This window comes from Leopardus geoffroyi, chromosome A2 (genome assembly GCF_018350155.1).
Source record: "Leopardus geoffroyi isolate Oge1 chromosome A2, O.geoffroyi_Oge1_pat1.0, whole genome shotgun sequence".
In the NCBI taxonomy this organism is placed as follows: Eukaryota; Metazoa; Chordata; class Mammalia; order Carnivora; family Felidae; genus Leopardus; species Leopardus geoffroyi.
The window spans coordinates 2,779,480-2,791,035 of NC_059331.1; the positions used below are offsets into that span (position 1 = coordinate 2,779,480).

The 11,556-nt window shown below is 64.2% G+C and overlaps 1 protein-coding gene across 12 annotated transcripts in view; it reads right to left on the minus strand.

Moving 5' to 3' along the window:
* PIP5K1C (phosphatidylinositol-4-phosphate 5-kinase type 1 gamma) overlaps positions 1 to 11,556 on the minus strand; it is a 49,939-nt gene that overhangs the window by 6,997 nt on the left and 31,386 nt on the right. For 4 of the 12 annotated variants that reach the window (XM_045491478.1, XM_045491470.1, XM_045491474.1 and 1 more), the window contains 9 exons: positions 11,254 to 11,459; positions 9,752 to 9,835; positions 8,171 to 8,219; positions 6,434 to 6,518; positions 4,782 to 4,943; positions 3,894 to 4,056; positions 3,743 to 3,775; positions 2,483 to 2,587; positions 16 to 136 (listed from right to left, as the gene is read on the minus strand). In XM_045491478.1, the coding sequence (XP_045347434.1) occupies positions 16 to 136; positions 2,483 to 2,587; positions 3,743 to 3,775; positions 3,894 to 4,056; positions 4,782 to 4,943; positions 6,434 to 6,518; positions 8,171 to 8,219; positions 9,752 to 9,835; positions 11,254 to 11,459 (1,008 nt within the window). The remainder of the gene's footprint in view (positions 1 to 15; positions 137 to 2,482; positions 2,588 to 3,742; positions 3,776 to 3,893; positions 4,057 to 4,781; positions 4,944 to 6,433; positions 6,519 to 8,170; positions 8,220 to 9,751; positions 9,836 to 11,253; positions 11,460 to 11,556) is intronic. The other 8 variants (XM_045491479.1, XM_045491475.1, XM_045491472.1 and 5 more) reach the window with 4 other exon arrangements.

Sequence of the window (11,556 nt, forward strand, 5' to 3'; positions counted from 1 at the left end):
CTGCAGGGGACTTACAAAGTAGATGTCAGTGGCGGGCGTGTCCTCCTCATCCGAGGCCTGGCTGGCGGGCTCCGAGGCCTGGCTGGCCGTTTCTGCTTCGGCAGCAGCAGAGGCGCAGGCTGGGGAAGCCTCCACCCTGGGGACACAGGGACACGGGAGTCCTGGGGGCAGGGCTCTGGACGGCACCCACCTGCCCCAGCCCCCGCCGCAGGGTCCTGCCTGCCCCCTCCCCTCTCATCAGCGGGGCAGCACAGACTCGAAAGACTCAGGAGGCCAAATAAAACAGAACCTCCCCATCACTGCTGAGGCCCAGGAGATAATCGGCCCTCCCACGAACGGGCGAGCACACACCAGTGGGCGGGCAGGTCCCGGCGCCACCATCACTCCCCGTGCGACCCTGAGGGTCCTTTCCCGTCCGAGCCTCAGTTTCCCCATCTGTGGAGGAGGGACGCCGGGCACCCACCACGTTGGGTCAGAACCTCTTTCTCATCTTCGCCGAGCACTTCCTCTGGGCCAGGCCCTTTCAGGAACCTTGCCTGAATTCACCCAGCGACCCTCCACTGGGGAGGGGACTGCCACCCTCCTGAGTTACAGACAGGAAACTGAGGCTCCAGAGGGAAAGTGAGGCGTGTCCTAAGCCGAGTGACCGGGGATGGATTCCAGCTCCTGAGCAGAATGACAGGCTCTGAGATGGGGGAGCACCTCTACCCTTGGAGGGATGGGCTGTTTTGGGGGCAAAGACCGAAAGACGCGTTATACTGTTAAGAATTCAGTTAAGGGCAAAAAAGCCACGGGTAGCAGAAACCGCTGTGTGTGCACACACGGGTCTGTGCGTGTGAAATAAATTCTATTTTTTTTTACTGTTTATTTGTGTTTTAAGGTTTATTTATTTTGAGAGAGAGAGAAATAGAGAGTGAGAGAGCGCGACATCAAATGTGAGAAGGGGCAGGGGCAGAGAATCCCAGGCAGGCTCCGAGCCATCCGAGCAGAGCCCGATGTGGGGCCGGATCTCACGAACCACGAGATCACGGCTTGAGCTGAGATCAAGAGCCAGCTGCTCAACCGACTGAGCCACGCAGGCGCCCCTCAAAATAAACCCTGGATGGCAAAGTGCAGCCTGGGAATGTGTGTCTGTGAGAGTGAAGTGAGGTCTCTCGTAACGCAACGGAAATTTTAAAAAGTACATAAAGCAGAAATCGTGACGAAAGCAAGAAAAATTTGATCACGATGCCAATTACAGGACCAAACACACCAAAGAGGAGAAACGAGGATGTGACGCAACTGAATGCCATCAATCGATACATCAGACAGAGCGGGCTCAGAACTTTCCATCCCTTCACAGAGAACACGCGTTGTTCACACACGTCCACTGACCTTAAACGATGAATTCTGTGGGGCACCTGGCTGGCTCAGTCGGTTGAGCATCCGACTTCGGCTCAGGTCATGATCTCACAGTTCATGAGTTCCAACCCCACATCAGAGTCTCTGCTCTCAGCGCAGAGCCCATTTCGGGTCCTCTGTCCCCCTCTCTCTCTGCCCTTCCCCCGCTTGCATTCTCTCTCCCTCTCCCTCAAAATACACAAACATTTAAAAAACGAAATCCGTATTTGAGCAGAAAGGCTAAATGTTTTTAAAACATACGTGGATTTTCTAGTCTGCTTCCTTCAACTTAAAGCTAAGATTAAGTACTGAAAATGTAAATAAAACAGTCTTCAAATACTCCAAAGTTGGGAGACACTCCTAAATAAACCTTGCAGCAGAGTCTCCATGGACATGGGGGCGGATGGTTCTCTGGGGGCGTGCGGGGCAGGGCACGATTCTGGCCACAGGTGTCCCCAGACACCAGCCCCATGTCCTCTGGGGGCCAAGAGCCACTGCCTCGGGTCAGAGAGGACGTGAGAAGCGAAATGACACGCTTCGGCAGGCCAGTATAGAAGAGCCGCTTCTCACTGAGCCCACAGACGGCGGCATCAGCGCCGGGTGGCCCACGCGCGGCCGGGAGCGCCTCCTTGTCTGAGACACACGGGAGCCTGAACCCCGGTCTGCGCCGGAGGAGCAGGAACGCGCAGGGAAACAAACCAGGAGTCCGTGAATCGGGCACACGACACGATGGGGGAAGCGGGCTGAGCCCAGAAGGCTCCCTGGGGAGCCGGGGCCCCACTCCTGCCAGCTCGGGGCTCCAGGCTGGGGACCCCAGGGGCTGAGGAAGAATCCCAGGACCGGCGCACAGCCGGCGGCTCTGCCGGAGACCCGAGGCCCCGGAGGAGCCCCTGCGCGGATCGCCCACTTCCCGCTGCCCGCGCCCGCACCCGCACCGCCCCTTCCAGGGCCCCATTTCCGGCACCAGAACGCGGACTCCATTACCCACCCTGCCTCGGGGGCCAGCTGGCCACGTGGCCACGCTCAGCCAATGGGATCAGAGCAGAAGCCGAGAACAGAATCGGCAACGGGACGGCCGCCGGCCCGCTGGCTGGTGACTCACCCCGCGTCTTCCTCCTTGGGGACCACGATCTCCACGCTGCACGCGGACTCCACCTGCACCGTGACCTGCTGCAGGTCCTCCTCCACGTGTGTCTCCTCTTGGGACCTGGAGGCAGTGGGAAGCTGCACCTCACGCTCTCTCCTCACCGGAACTCTGCCCCCCCGGGGGTGGGGGTGGGGGTGCACCAGGCAAGCTCCAGGCCGGTGGATCTCCAGTCCTGGTGGGAAGCTGGGAGCCTCCGTGGGGTGCTCCCTCTGGGTGCCACCTGACCAGCGCCCTGAGCTGGCCCAGCTCACCCCTGGGGTCTGCAAGGGGGCAGGGACTGACCGTGACCCTAGTACCAGCAGGGGAATAATGTGTGAATGGTGGCCTGGATCCTGCCCACCCTCCTGGGGGTAGCTGGGCCCTGGCCTGGAGGTGGGGTGGTTCCAGGGGGTTCAACGATCCAGGCCCCTGATGTAGACGCGTCAGAACATTCGGGCAGCCAGGAATGGGCAGTGTCTCCGCAGAGCAACACCAGAGAGCAAAAAGGTTGTGGGGGCTGGAGGGGGCAGCTGGACAGAGGGAAACGCTTTCCACCGAAAGTGCTTTATGCCATAACTTTCTTTCCAACTGGCAGGAATATTTAACCCCCAAACTAAGGAAGGCAAGCCCCTACAGGTCGCGTTGTAAGATCCAGCAAGAGGAACCACCCAAGTGCCCCCCGGGGGGGGGGGGGGGCGGGCAGGCGAAGCCCTGTGAAGGTGGAAGAGAAGCAGCGGGGGCTCCACGAGCTCACAGCCGGCCTTGACCTGTAAGTGTGCACAGCAAGGGGCCTGCGGTGGCACAGGCCTCTGCTTGTGTCAAGACGAAGGCAGAAACAGGCCGTGTGTACGTTTTCTCATAAGCTCGTAATGTAGTTCCAGAAAGAGACAAAAAAAAGACCCGTCCAGGGGTTGCCCCCATGGAAGGGAACGGGCATGGGGCAGGGGGGGCATTCACTACGTTCTCTTTTGTACCCCTTAGAATAAAAACTAATAAAATTAAAAGATCAACAAGCAGGTGCAGGGAAAGTAGTGGGAGGGTGGAAAGAATTACAAAGTGACTCAAGATTCTGTGCAGTTCTAGCCCCTAACTTAAATCCGCGCCCAGGCAAGTGGTCAGAGAGGCGGGGCTCTGGGCGGGAAGGCAGACGGGGTGCGAGGGGGAGGGGAGGAGAGAGGAAAGGCCTTGCGGGGAGACCGTGGGGCCAGGTGGGGAGAAGCTGGGGTCTCATCTCACCGGCCATCCTGTCCGGAAGACTGTGTGCGCCGCCTGCAGAGAGACGCAAGCAGGTGGAGCCGGTGGCGGAGGCAGCCCGCCCCGCCCCACCCGGTACAGGGGATGTGGCCACGCCCCCGCCTCGCGGAGGGAGACGCCCCCGGCCCCTCACCGGTACCGTGGCTGCTCTGAGGTCTCCGAGGGAGATCGCTCTGGGATGGAGAGGGACGTGGAAGACAGGGTTGTGGCGATGGAGGCGGTGGTGGCCTCCTCAAAGGATGGCGGCGTGCAGGGCAGGAGGTCGGGCCGGCCTGTGGGGAGGAGGCTGTGGGCGCCTGCAGGAGCCGGGCCCCCCAGGGCAAACCTTCCGGGCCTCTGGCTCCACCTGTGGCTCGGCTCACCTTCTGCACCCATGCCCCACCCCCACCTGCCACCCAACACTACGTCCTGCTGGCCAGCTTTAAGAGGGCAAATGCATTCCAATTTACCCCTGGCACAACAGCTTCCAGCAACCCCCCCCCCCCCCCCCCCCCCCCCGTCCTGGAGGCCCACAGGTCCTGCCCCACCTGCCCACCTCCTCGCTCACTCTGCTGCGACCACACAGGCCTCTCACTGTTCCTCCAACGCGCCAGGCCTACTACTGCCCCGGGGCCTTTGCACATGCAGTCTCTCCCTTCCTTGATGCTATTCCCCCAGACCCTCCCTGTCTGGCATCTTTGACTCCTTAACCCTGGAAACTGGGAGGGACCTTCCAAAACACCATGCCCAACCCCATCAACTGCTTCATCCCTCTGGGTGCCTGCACACCTGGTGATGGGGTGGGTCACCTCTCCCTCCGCAGCACTCCCCAGAGGGCTGTAGATCTCAGACTGGGATGGGGGCGGGGTGACTGTGACCCAGGCCCTTCCCATCCAAGTACCAGCTTCAGGGAACCTTTCCTCACACTGGGGTGCTCCCTGCGTCCCCTCCCCTCTCGGCCCCCCAGGGACGTCGCCTTTCCCCAGCAGCCCCCTGATCTCTCCTGTCACCGAGGCACCCACTCCCTAGCCTGCCCGGTCACCTTCGTCCTCCAGCGTGGGGTAGCTGCGGGCCCCCCGAAGGTCATACTGGGCATCTTCCCGCTCGCTGGGGATCTGGCTGGCCGAGAAGGCGGCCGTGGGCCCCAGGGGCTTGACGGCCAATGACGCACCACGGCCCTTCTTGGACGGGGAGGACTTCAGCGCTGTGGAGAGAGGCGCACTGGCGCTCAGGGGCCGCCTGGGAGCCCCCGGCAACCCTGAGGCAGGGGCCCCCAGCCCCCATCCCTCCTTTGCGCGGAAGCCTGCTCGGCAGCCCCTCGAGGCCCGCTGCCTGCACACATAGCCCCCGCTGCCCGGCCTCCAGCCCGGCCCTCAAGCCTGGGCAACGAGCCGCTGTCTTTGTGGAGAAAACCCTGCCCTGCTTTCTACCCGGCTCTGCCACGGGAGGCACCAGGAGGCCCCCTTGTCGCAGCCCGCCCTGGATGTGGCCTCCACTTTCAGACAGGAAACAGAAGGCCTTGGGCGTGCAGAGCTCAGCACCAAGGGCCTGGTCCAACCTGGGACGAGTGGCCTGTGGAATGCGGCTCAGCCCTTCCGGGCCCCAGCATCCTCGCCTGTAACAACAGGGCCGGACAAGGTGGGTGAGCCCCGCAACACCCTCGGCACCGGGCCCAGCCCACCGGCCCCCGTCACGGTGTCCTCCCCGTCCCTGCTGCGACCTCTGGCCCCGGGACGGCTGGCACAAACCCCAGCACACGGTACGTGCTCAATTCGCCTTGTGAACAGCCCTCCGGTACCTGGAGGCTGGTGAGCCCCCCGGACCACAGTGAGAATGACGCCCCAGGAGAGCTTCCAAGGCGTGGCACGCGCATGCCGATGAACAACCCACTCTCAGGAGACAATCCCACTGCCGTCAATTTCAAGCTCCCGGCTAGATGTCACTGAACGTGGCATTGTGTTGGCTCGACGAGCTGGCTCCAGGTGACCAAGCTGGGTCACGGCCCACACAGGCCTGGCCCAGGCCGGGAGAGCAGGTAGGCACTGGGCACTTAACACCTACTGTGTGCCAGGCGCCAGCCTAGACACTGGGGACGCAGAGCGACCAAGGCTGACAAGAACGCTGCCTTCTGGGGACACAGGGTGCGGGGGGCAGATGGCGGACAGACACACGGGGAGAAAGGCCCCTTCTGGGATGTGTGCCGGGATCTGGGACTCGAGGCCCAAAAGACACCCAGGGGGCAAGAGCCGCCTCTGTCCCGCGTCCTCCTCGACAATGCCGGGTCCCGGCTGCTGACCGGCCACCTCCGCGTCCACCAAGGTGGTTTCCTCGGTGATGGCACGAGGCTGCAAGTGGTCCCCCTCAATGTGCACCGGTGCAGGGTCAAGCCCAGCTGCTGCGTGTGTACAGATGGGGAAACTGAGGCACAGAGCGGGGCATCGCTTGCTGGAGGTCACCCTGGCAGGAGGCGGTGCAGCCGGGACTCGAGCTCAGACGGTGGGCCCCAGGCCCTGCGCTGGGCCCCGTGAGCGTGGTGCCCTGACCCTCCCGTTCTCTGGACCGAGTCCCTGACCGAGGCCCAGGGATGGCCGAGCAGCGGGAGGTGACCCTGTGGGCTCGCTCGGCTCTCGGCCGCCCTGCCTCCGGTCTCTGCACCCCGGGGGCCCTCCTGCCCAAGGTGCCTGGGAGGCTCACAGGAGTTCTTCCGGAAGACCGTGCTGCTCATGAACTTGAAGAAACGCTCTGCGTAGAAGCTGGGCCGGTGGACAGAGACGGTGTCCTGGGAAGGGAAACAGGGGCCCGAGGGCAGAGGGCGTGAGTGCCGTGGTCCCACCAGGAGCCCCCCGGGTCCCACAGGACAGCCCAGGGCACAGGCGGGCGGCGGGGCAAAGCCGCCCATGTGGGGAGGGGACGGGATCCCCAGCACGGGGCCTCCTGGACGGACCCCCCGGGGGTCAGGTGACGGTGGCAGAGGGCAGGGTGGGAGGGAGACTCCGCCACCATAAACCCGTCTGTATTTCTAATCCTTTGAACCATGGGAAGCGACAGCTACTCAAAGAGGCAGACGAATGAACGTCGAAACACGGAAACCAGAGCAATTCTCTGAGAGCGAGTCTCAACGAAGGACGGCTGGACGCCTGTTTTGTAAGGGACGGTTGGTGGCGCACAGCCACGCCTGAGGTGGGGACAGGCGGCCGCGGGTGTCCCTCGGTCCCACACCCCAGTGTGGGGTGATGCCGGGCTCCCCTCTAAGCTTGTCTCCTGGTCTGCGCGACAGGGAGGCTAGAGGCTGCCACTCTCGCCGGACGCGACGGCACCCCGCCCCCCTCATGCCAAGACCCCCCCCCCCGGGGGTGACGACCACAGGTGCCCCCAGACAGGGCCCGGGTCCTCCTCCTGCTGTAACGTAACAGAACCCACAGGGGACTCGCGGCCTCCAGGGTGAAAGCGACACGTCCCATCCTTGCCGCAGCGAGGCGTGACCGCAGGACCACATTCTGGCAGGTGGTGGGGGAGACGAGGCAGTGACAGCTTCCGCCCTCTCCTCTGCCTGGAGTGCCCTGTGGGGGGCCAGCCGCGTGGGCCACGCCCAGGAGTGTGCAGCGCCAGGCAGAAGCAGCCGGCCCTGGACTCCAGGGGCCACCCCACCTGCCCCAGACCGTTCATGCCTGTATGGCTACGCTGACCACCGTTTGGGCCCCCAAACCCGAGCAGCCTCGGTAGGGCTTACAGTGCTTCCGGCTGCCATGGCTTTGTGACGCCGGGAGAGGGTTCCTGCCCCCTGGCCCTTCTTGGTGTACCTTCTGGAAGCTCCCATCTGGACCATCCCAACACTCTCTGAGGGGTGTTGGGGGCCAGCTGGGGTTCTGGATTTTACAGACCGCACGCACGCAGACAGCCCTTAGCGTTTCAGTAAGAATCGGTCTGAAGGGAGCCACGGGAGGACAGGCATGCATCGAGGCCCCAGCCAGCTCGTCAGCCCAACCGGACCGGGGTGCTAGGGCTGCTGTCGCAGGTGCACCCTGTTTGGTCCCCAAAGGCTGGCCTGCCCCGTGGCTGTGGCCAGTGCCCGAGCCCCCTCCGTCTTGCGCGTTTCCAGACTGCTCTTTGCCTAGCTGGCCCCTGACTCTCCCGGTCGGGCGGTCTTTGGGAATCCTGCCAGCTCGGCTTGGGCGTCCTCTCCTCCAAGAAGCCCTTCCGTGCCCCTCACCAGTGGCTCAGACCCCACTGCCGGACGGCCTACAGCTAGCTGCCTGCCCTCTCCCGTCTTGACCCGGACCCCCTGGCGGGTGACTGCCGGGGCACACGGCCGCCCCCACGGGGCACTGGCTCCGGGAAGGGAGGCCCGTGTTTCTCGGCTCTGGAGCACCTGTGCCTGGCCCCGGGAGACCAGCACGTCTGCGGACTGACGCGTGAAGGCACAATGCTCACCCCGTCGTGGACAAGAGCCTTCCAGGTGTGTTCCAGCTTCTTGATGAACCTGCAGAGAAGACGAGCAAACCAAAGTGGTCCTCTAGTGGGGCGGTCCCGTCCCCGGGCACGCTGGGCCATGTCTGGGGACTGGGTGTGCTCCTGGCACCAAGTGGGTGGGAGGGCCCTGGTCCAGAGGAACTGAGACGCCTCAGCCAGAGGTCACCTCCCTCTTCGGCGCCCTCTGTTCCCCTCCCCGCCTGCTGGTGGCTCCTACCGCTGCTACTCTTAGAGAGGAAGTGAAAAGGGCGTGGTGCTTGGCCCTCGGTGGGGGGCATATGGCAGCACCCCCAGAGTACGGCCTTCCTCTCTCATGGCCCAGGCTGAGCCCGGGTCCTCTCTGCTGGAATCAGTGGCCTGCACTGTGGCTCTAACTAGATCCCTGCACACCTGGGCTGGGGAGAACGTTGCCTCCTCCAGGCAGCCTTCCTGGACACCCCCTAGTCTATGGGGTCGGGGAAGGGTCCTCTTCTCAGCACCCACCCCCGCGGGACACCCCTGCCCCAGGATAGGCTTGTGGCTGCCTGACACACCCTGGCCCACCCTCCTTGCCCCCACTCAAGAGCCTCCGCAGAAACCCTGGTCTGACACCTCCAAAGTTTCCCGGGGCGCCTGCGTGGCTCAGCTGGTTAAACGCCCCACTCTTGACTTCAGCTCAGGTCACGATCTCACGGTTGGTGAGATCGAGCCCCGAGTTGGGCTCTGTGCCGACAGCCTGGAGCCTGTTTGGGATTCTCTCTCTGCCTCTTCCCTGCTCACTCTATCTCTCAAAATTAGTAAGTAAACATTAAAGCTCTCCACTCCTGCTCTAAACCCAGAGAGATGTCCCCACGGAAGACATCTGCCCCTGAGTCGGAAAACAACAGGCTGCGAATACTGGTGTTTGACGGGCAGGAGCCCAGTTTCATATTTAGGAAAAAAATCACCCAAGCCCACCCAGTGGGCTTCCTGAGGGGGTGGACATGGGAAACGGGGACCGCCACGCCCAGGGTCCCCTCTGTCCTGTCGGGAATGTGCATAATAAACGCATTCCGCTCTCAGGATGGAAAACCAAGACTAAGAAATGCTCGTCACCAAGACCTCATGCGGGTCAAGGAATGGGTAACGAGGTGGCCCACACCCCAGTTTTTAAACCGCAGGTGAGGCTGGGGTATCTGTTCCTTCGGCTCTGCCGCACTTGAGACCCCACGACATGGGGCCCCAGCCACGAGCATTTACTGCTGCCCATCGTAGGAGCTGTCCCGAGATGCTGTGCTCTGCGGCCACAGGCGCTTCTGTCCTGCGCACTTTAGCCCGGCCCCGGGCACACGGTCGGCGCTCAGCAGACGGGGCTGGACCGGCGGGCGACACCCCACCCACCCCGCATGCCCCACGCCAGCCCCAACCCCGAAGGCGGAGTCACCCAGCGGGGACCGAATGCCTCCCTCGAGGCCTCAGGGGCCGGCAGCCAATCAGGAGCCTTCCCGGGGCCGAGGAGGCTTCGTCTGCGGGCAGCAGATGCACCGCTTCCGTGGGCAAGTGAGGGGGGCAGGGGGCACCCACCTGTACGACTGCAGAATGTCAATGATGCCAATATGCAGCAAGAGGCGCTCCCCTCGGCCGTTCACGGCAGGAATCCCGCCCATCCTGGGGAGAGAGGGCGGGAGCGCGGTCAACACCCCACAGGGCCACACGCTGTGGGCAGGGGTGGGGGGACAGGAGCGCCGTCAACACCCCACAGAGCCACACCGCTGGCGGAGGCGGCGTGGGGGGCCCAGAGCCCGGCCTCGGAGAAGCTGAAGGAACCAGAGCCCATGTGCTCCTGTAGGCAGCCGAGCTGCCGACAGACACGCGAGGCTGGAGGCTGGCGAGGGGTCTGGCCCCCACACACCCGTGCGCACGCACACGCTCACGCTCACCCCGGGCGGGGCCCCCAGTGCTTCTGGGTCCCGTCTGGGGAGTTAGTCGCTTCACTCAGCCCCAGGCCCACACGTGCCCGGCCCGGCATGGTTAGTGAGGCCACACGACGCAGCGACTGTCCTCAAGTCCCCATGACCCCAGACCCGCCAGGCCCGGGCCCTGCAGGCTCCGCGCACCGCACTCCACGCACTGCCCAGCTCACCTGCGCACCCCGCCATCCCGCCAGGCCTGGCACAGACCCTACAAACGCCAACACAGTGGAGGTCGGGCCAAGCCACCAGACCTCTGCAGGTGTCGCTCCCCCCGCCCCCACCGCCTCGCCTGGTCAGGGCGTCAGGGCTCCTCCCCCGTCCTCCCCAGCTGTGAGCCCCCGTCTCCCTCGCGGACGCTGGGGGGTTATGCCCCCCTCCTCCAGGGGCCCCGTGCTGGAGCCCGGCACGCTCAGTCTCGACACCCTGTCTACAGAAGCCGTTCCCACCGGGGTACTGTCCTCCTCAAGCACTCGACGATGTCTGGAGACGTCTGAGGCCCTCACAACTGGGGGTGTCCTGGCATGGGGGGGTGCCCTGCCATGGGGGGGGGGGCCAGGGATGCTGCTCTGGCCTACAGCACTCAGGACGCCCCAGAGAACGACCCGGCCCAGGGTGCACAGTGCCGGGGGCGGGGCGGACACCCCACGAGTCTGTCTCGGGCAGGGGGCACAGCCCTCTCTGAGACCATGACCACGGCCTCCACCACCGGGGCCTGTTCTTCCCAGGGCTCTGGGTTCGGCCCCCTGCTGTAGATGTTGCCTCGTCCCCAGCACTCACCACCCCTACGGCTTTGCTTCAGATGGTGGCGCTTTAACCCATTCTGGGGTCCGGCAGGGGGAGGGGGCATCTGTTTCCCACACGGATGGCCACGGGCCTCAGTCTGCGGACAGACTGAGCCGGAACGCCCCAGTCATCACCCGGCCGGGGGGGGGGCTGTGCGTCCACCTGTGACCCTCGCGGGGCCTGGCAGGCAGACTCCGCTGCTCCGATTCAAACACCAGGAACCAGCCACACGCGGGCTTCTGGACACGTCTGCTCCTCGTCTCTTGCCCTCGCGGCCAACTTTCCCTGCCCGCCTCACACCTGAGGGCCCCACAGCCCCGGGTCACCTACGTGTCGTCCGACTCGATGGCCTCCCCGCGCGCGGCCCCGCCCTGGATGGACTCCATGGCCGTGGAGTAGAGGGCCTTCTGGCCCAGCGGCCGCTTCTCGTCCGCGGTGCTCTGGGCGCCCTCGGCCTGCCGCTCCCGCTCCTGCTGGTCAATGTTGTGCACGCCCAGGAGCAGGCTGTAGTCCATGATCTTGAAGCTCTCCAGCACCTGCCGGGGGTGGGGTCGACAGGTCACGCTCCCGGTGCCCGGCCCCCCACAACCCCAAGCTGCATCGGGGTCTGCGCCCACTCGGTCCCCACAGCCT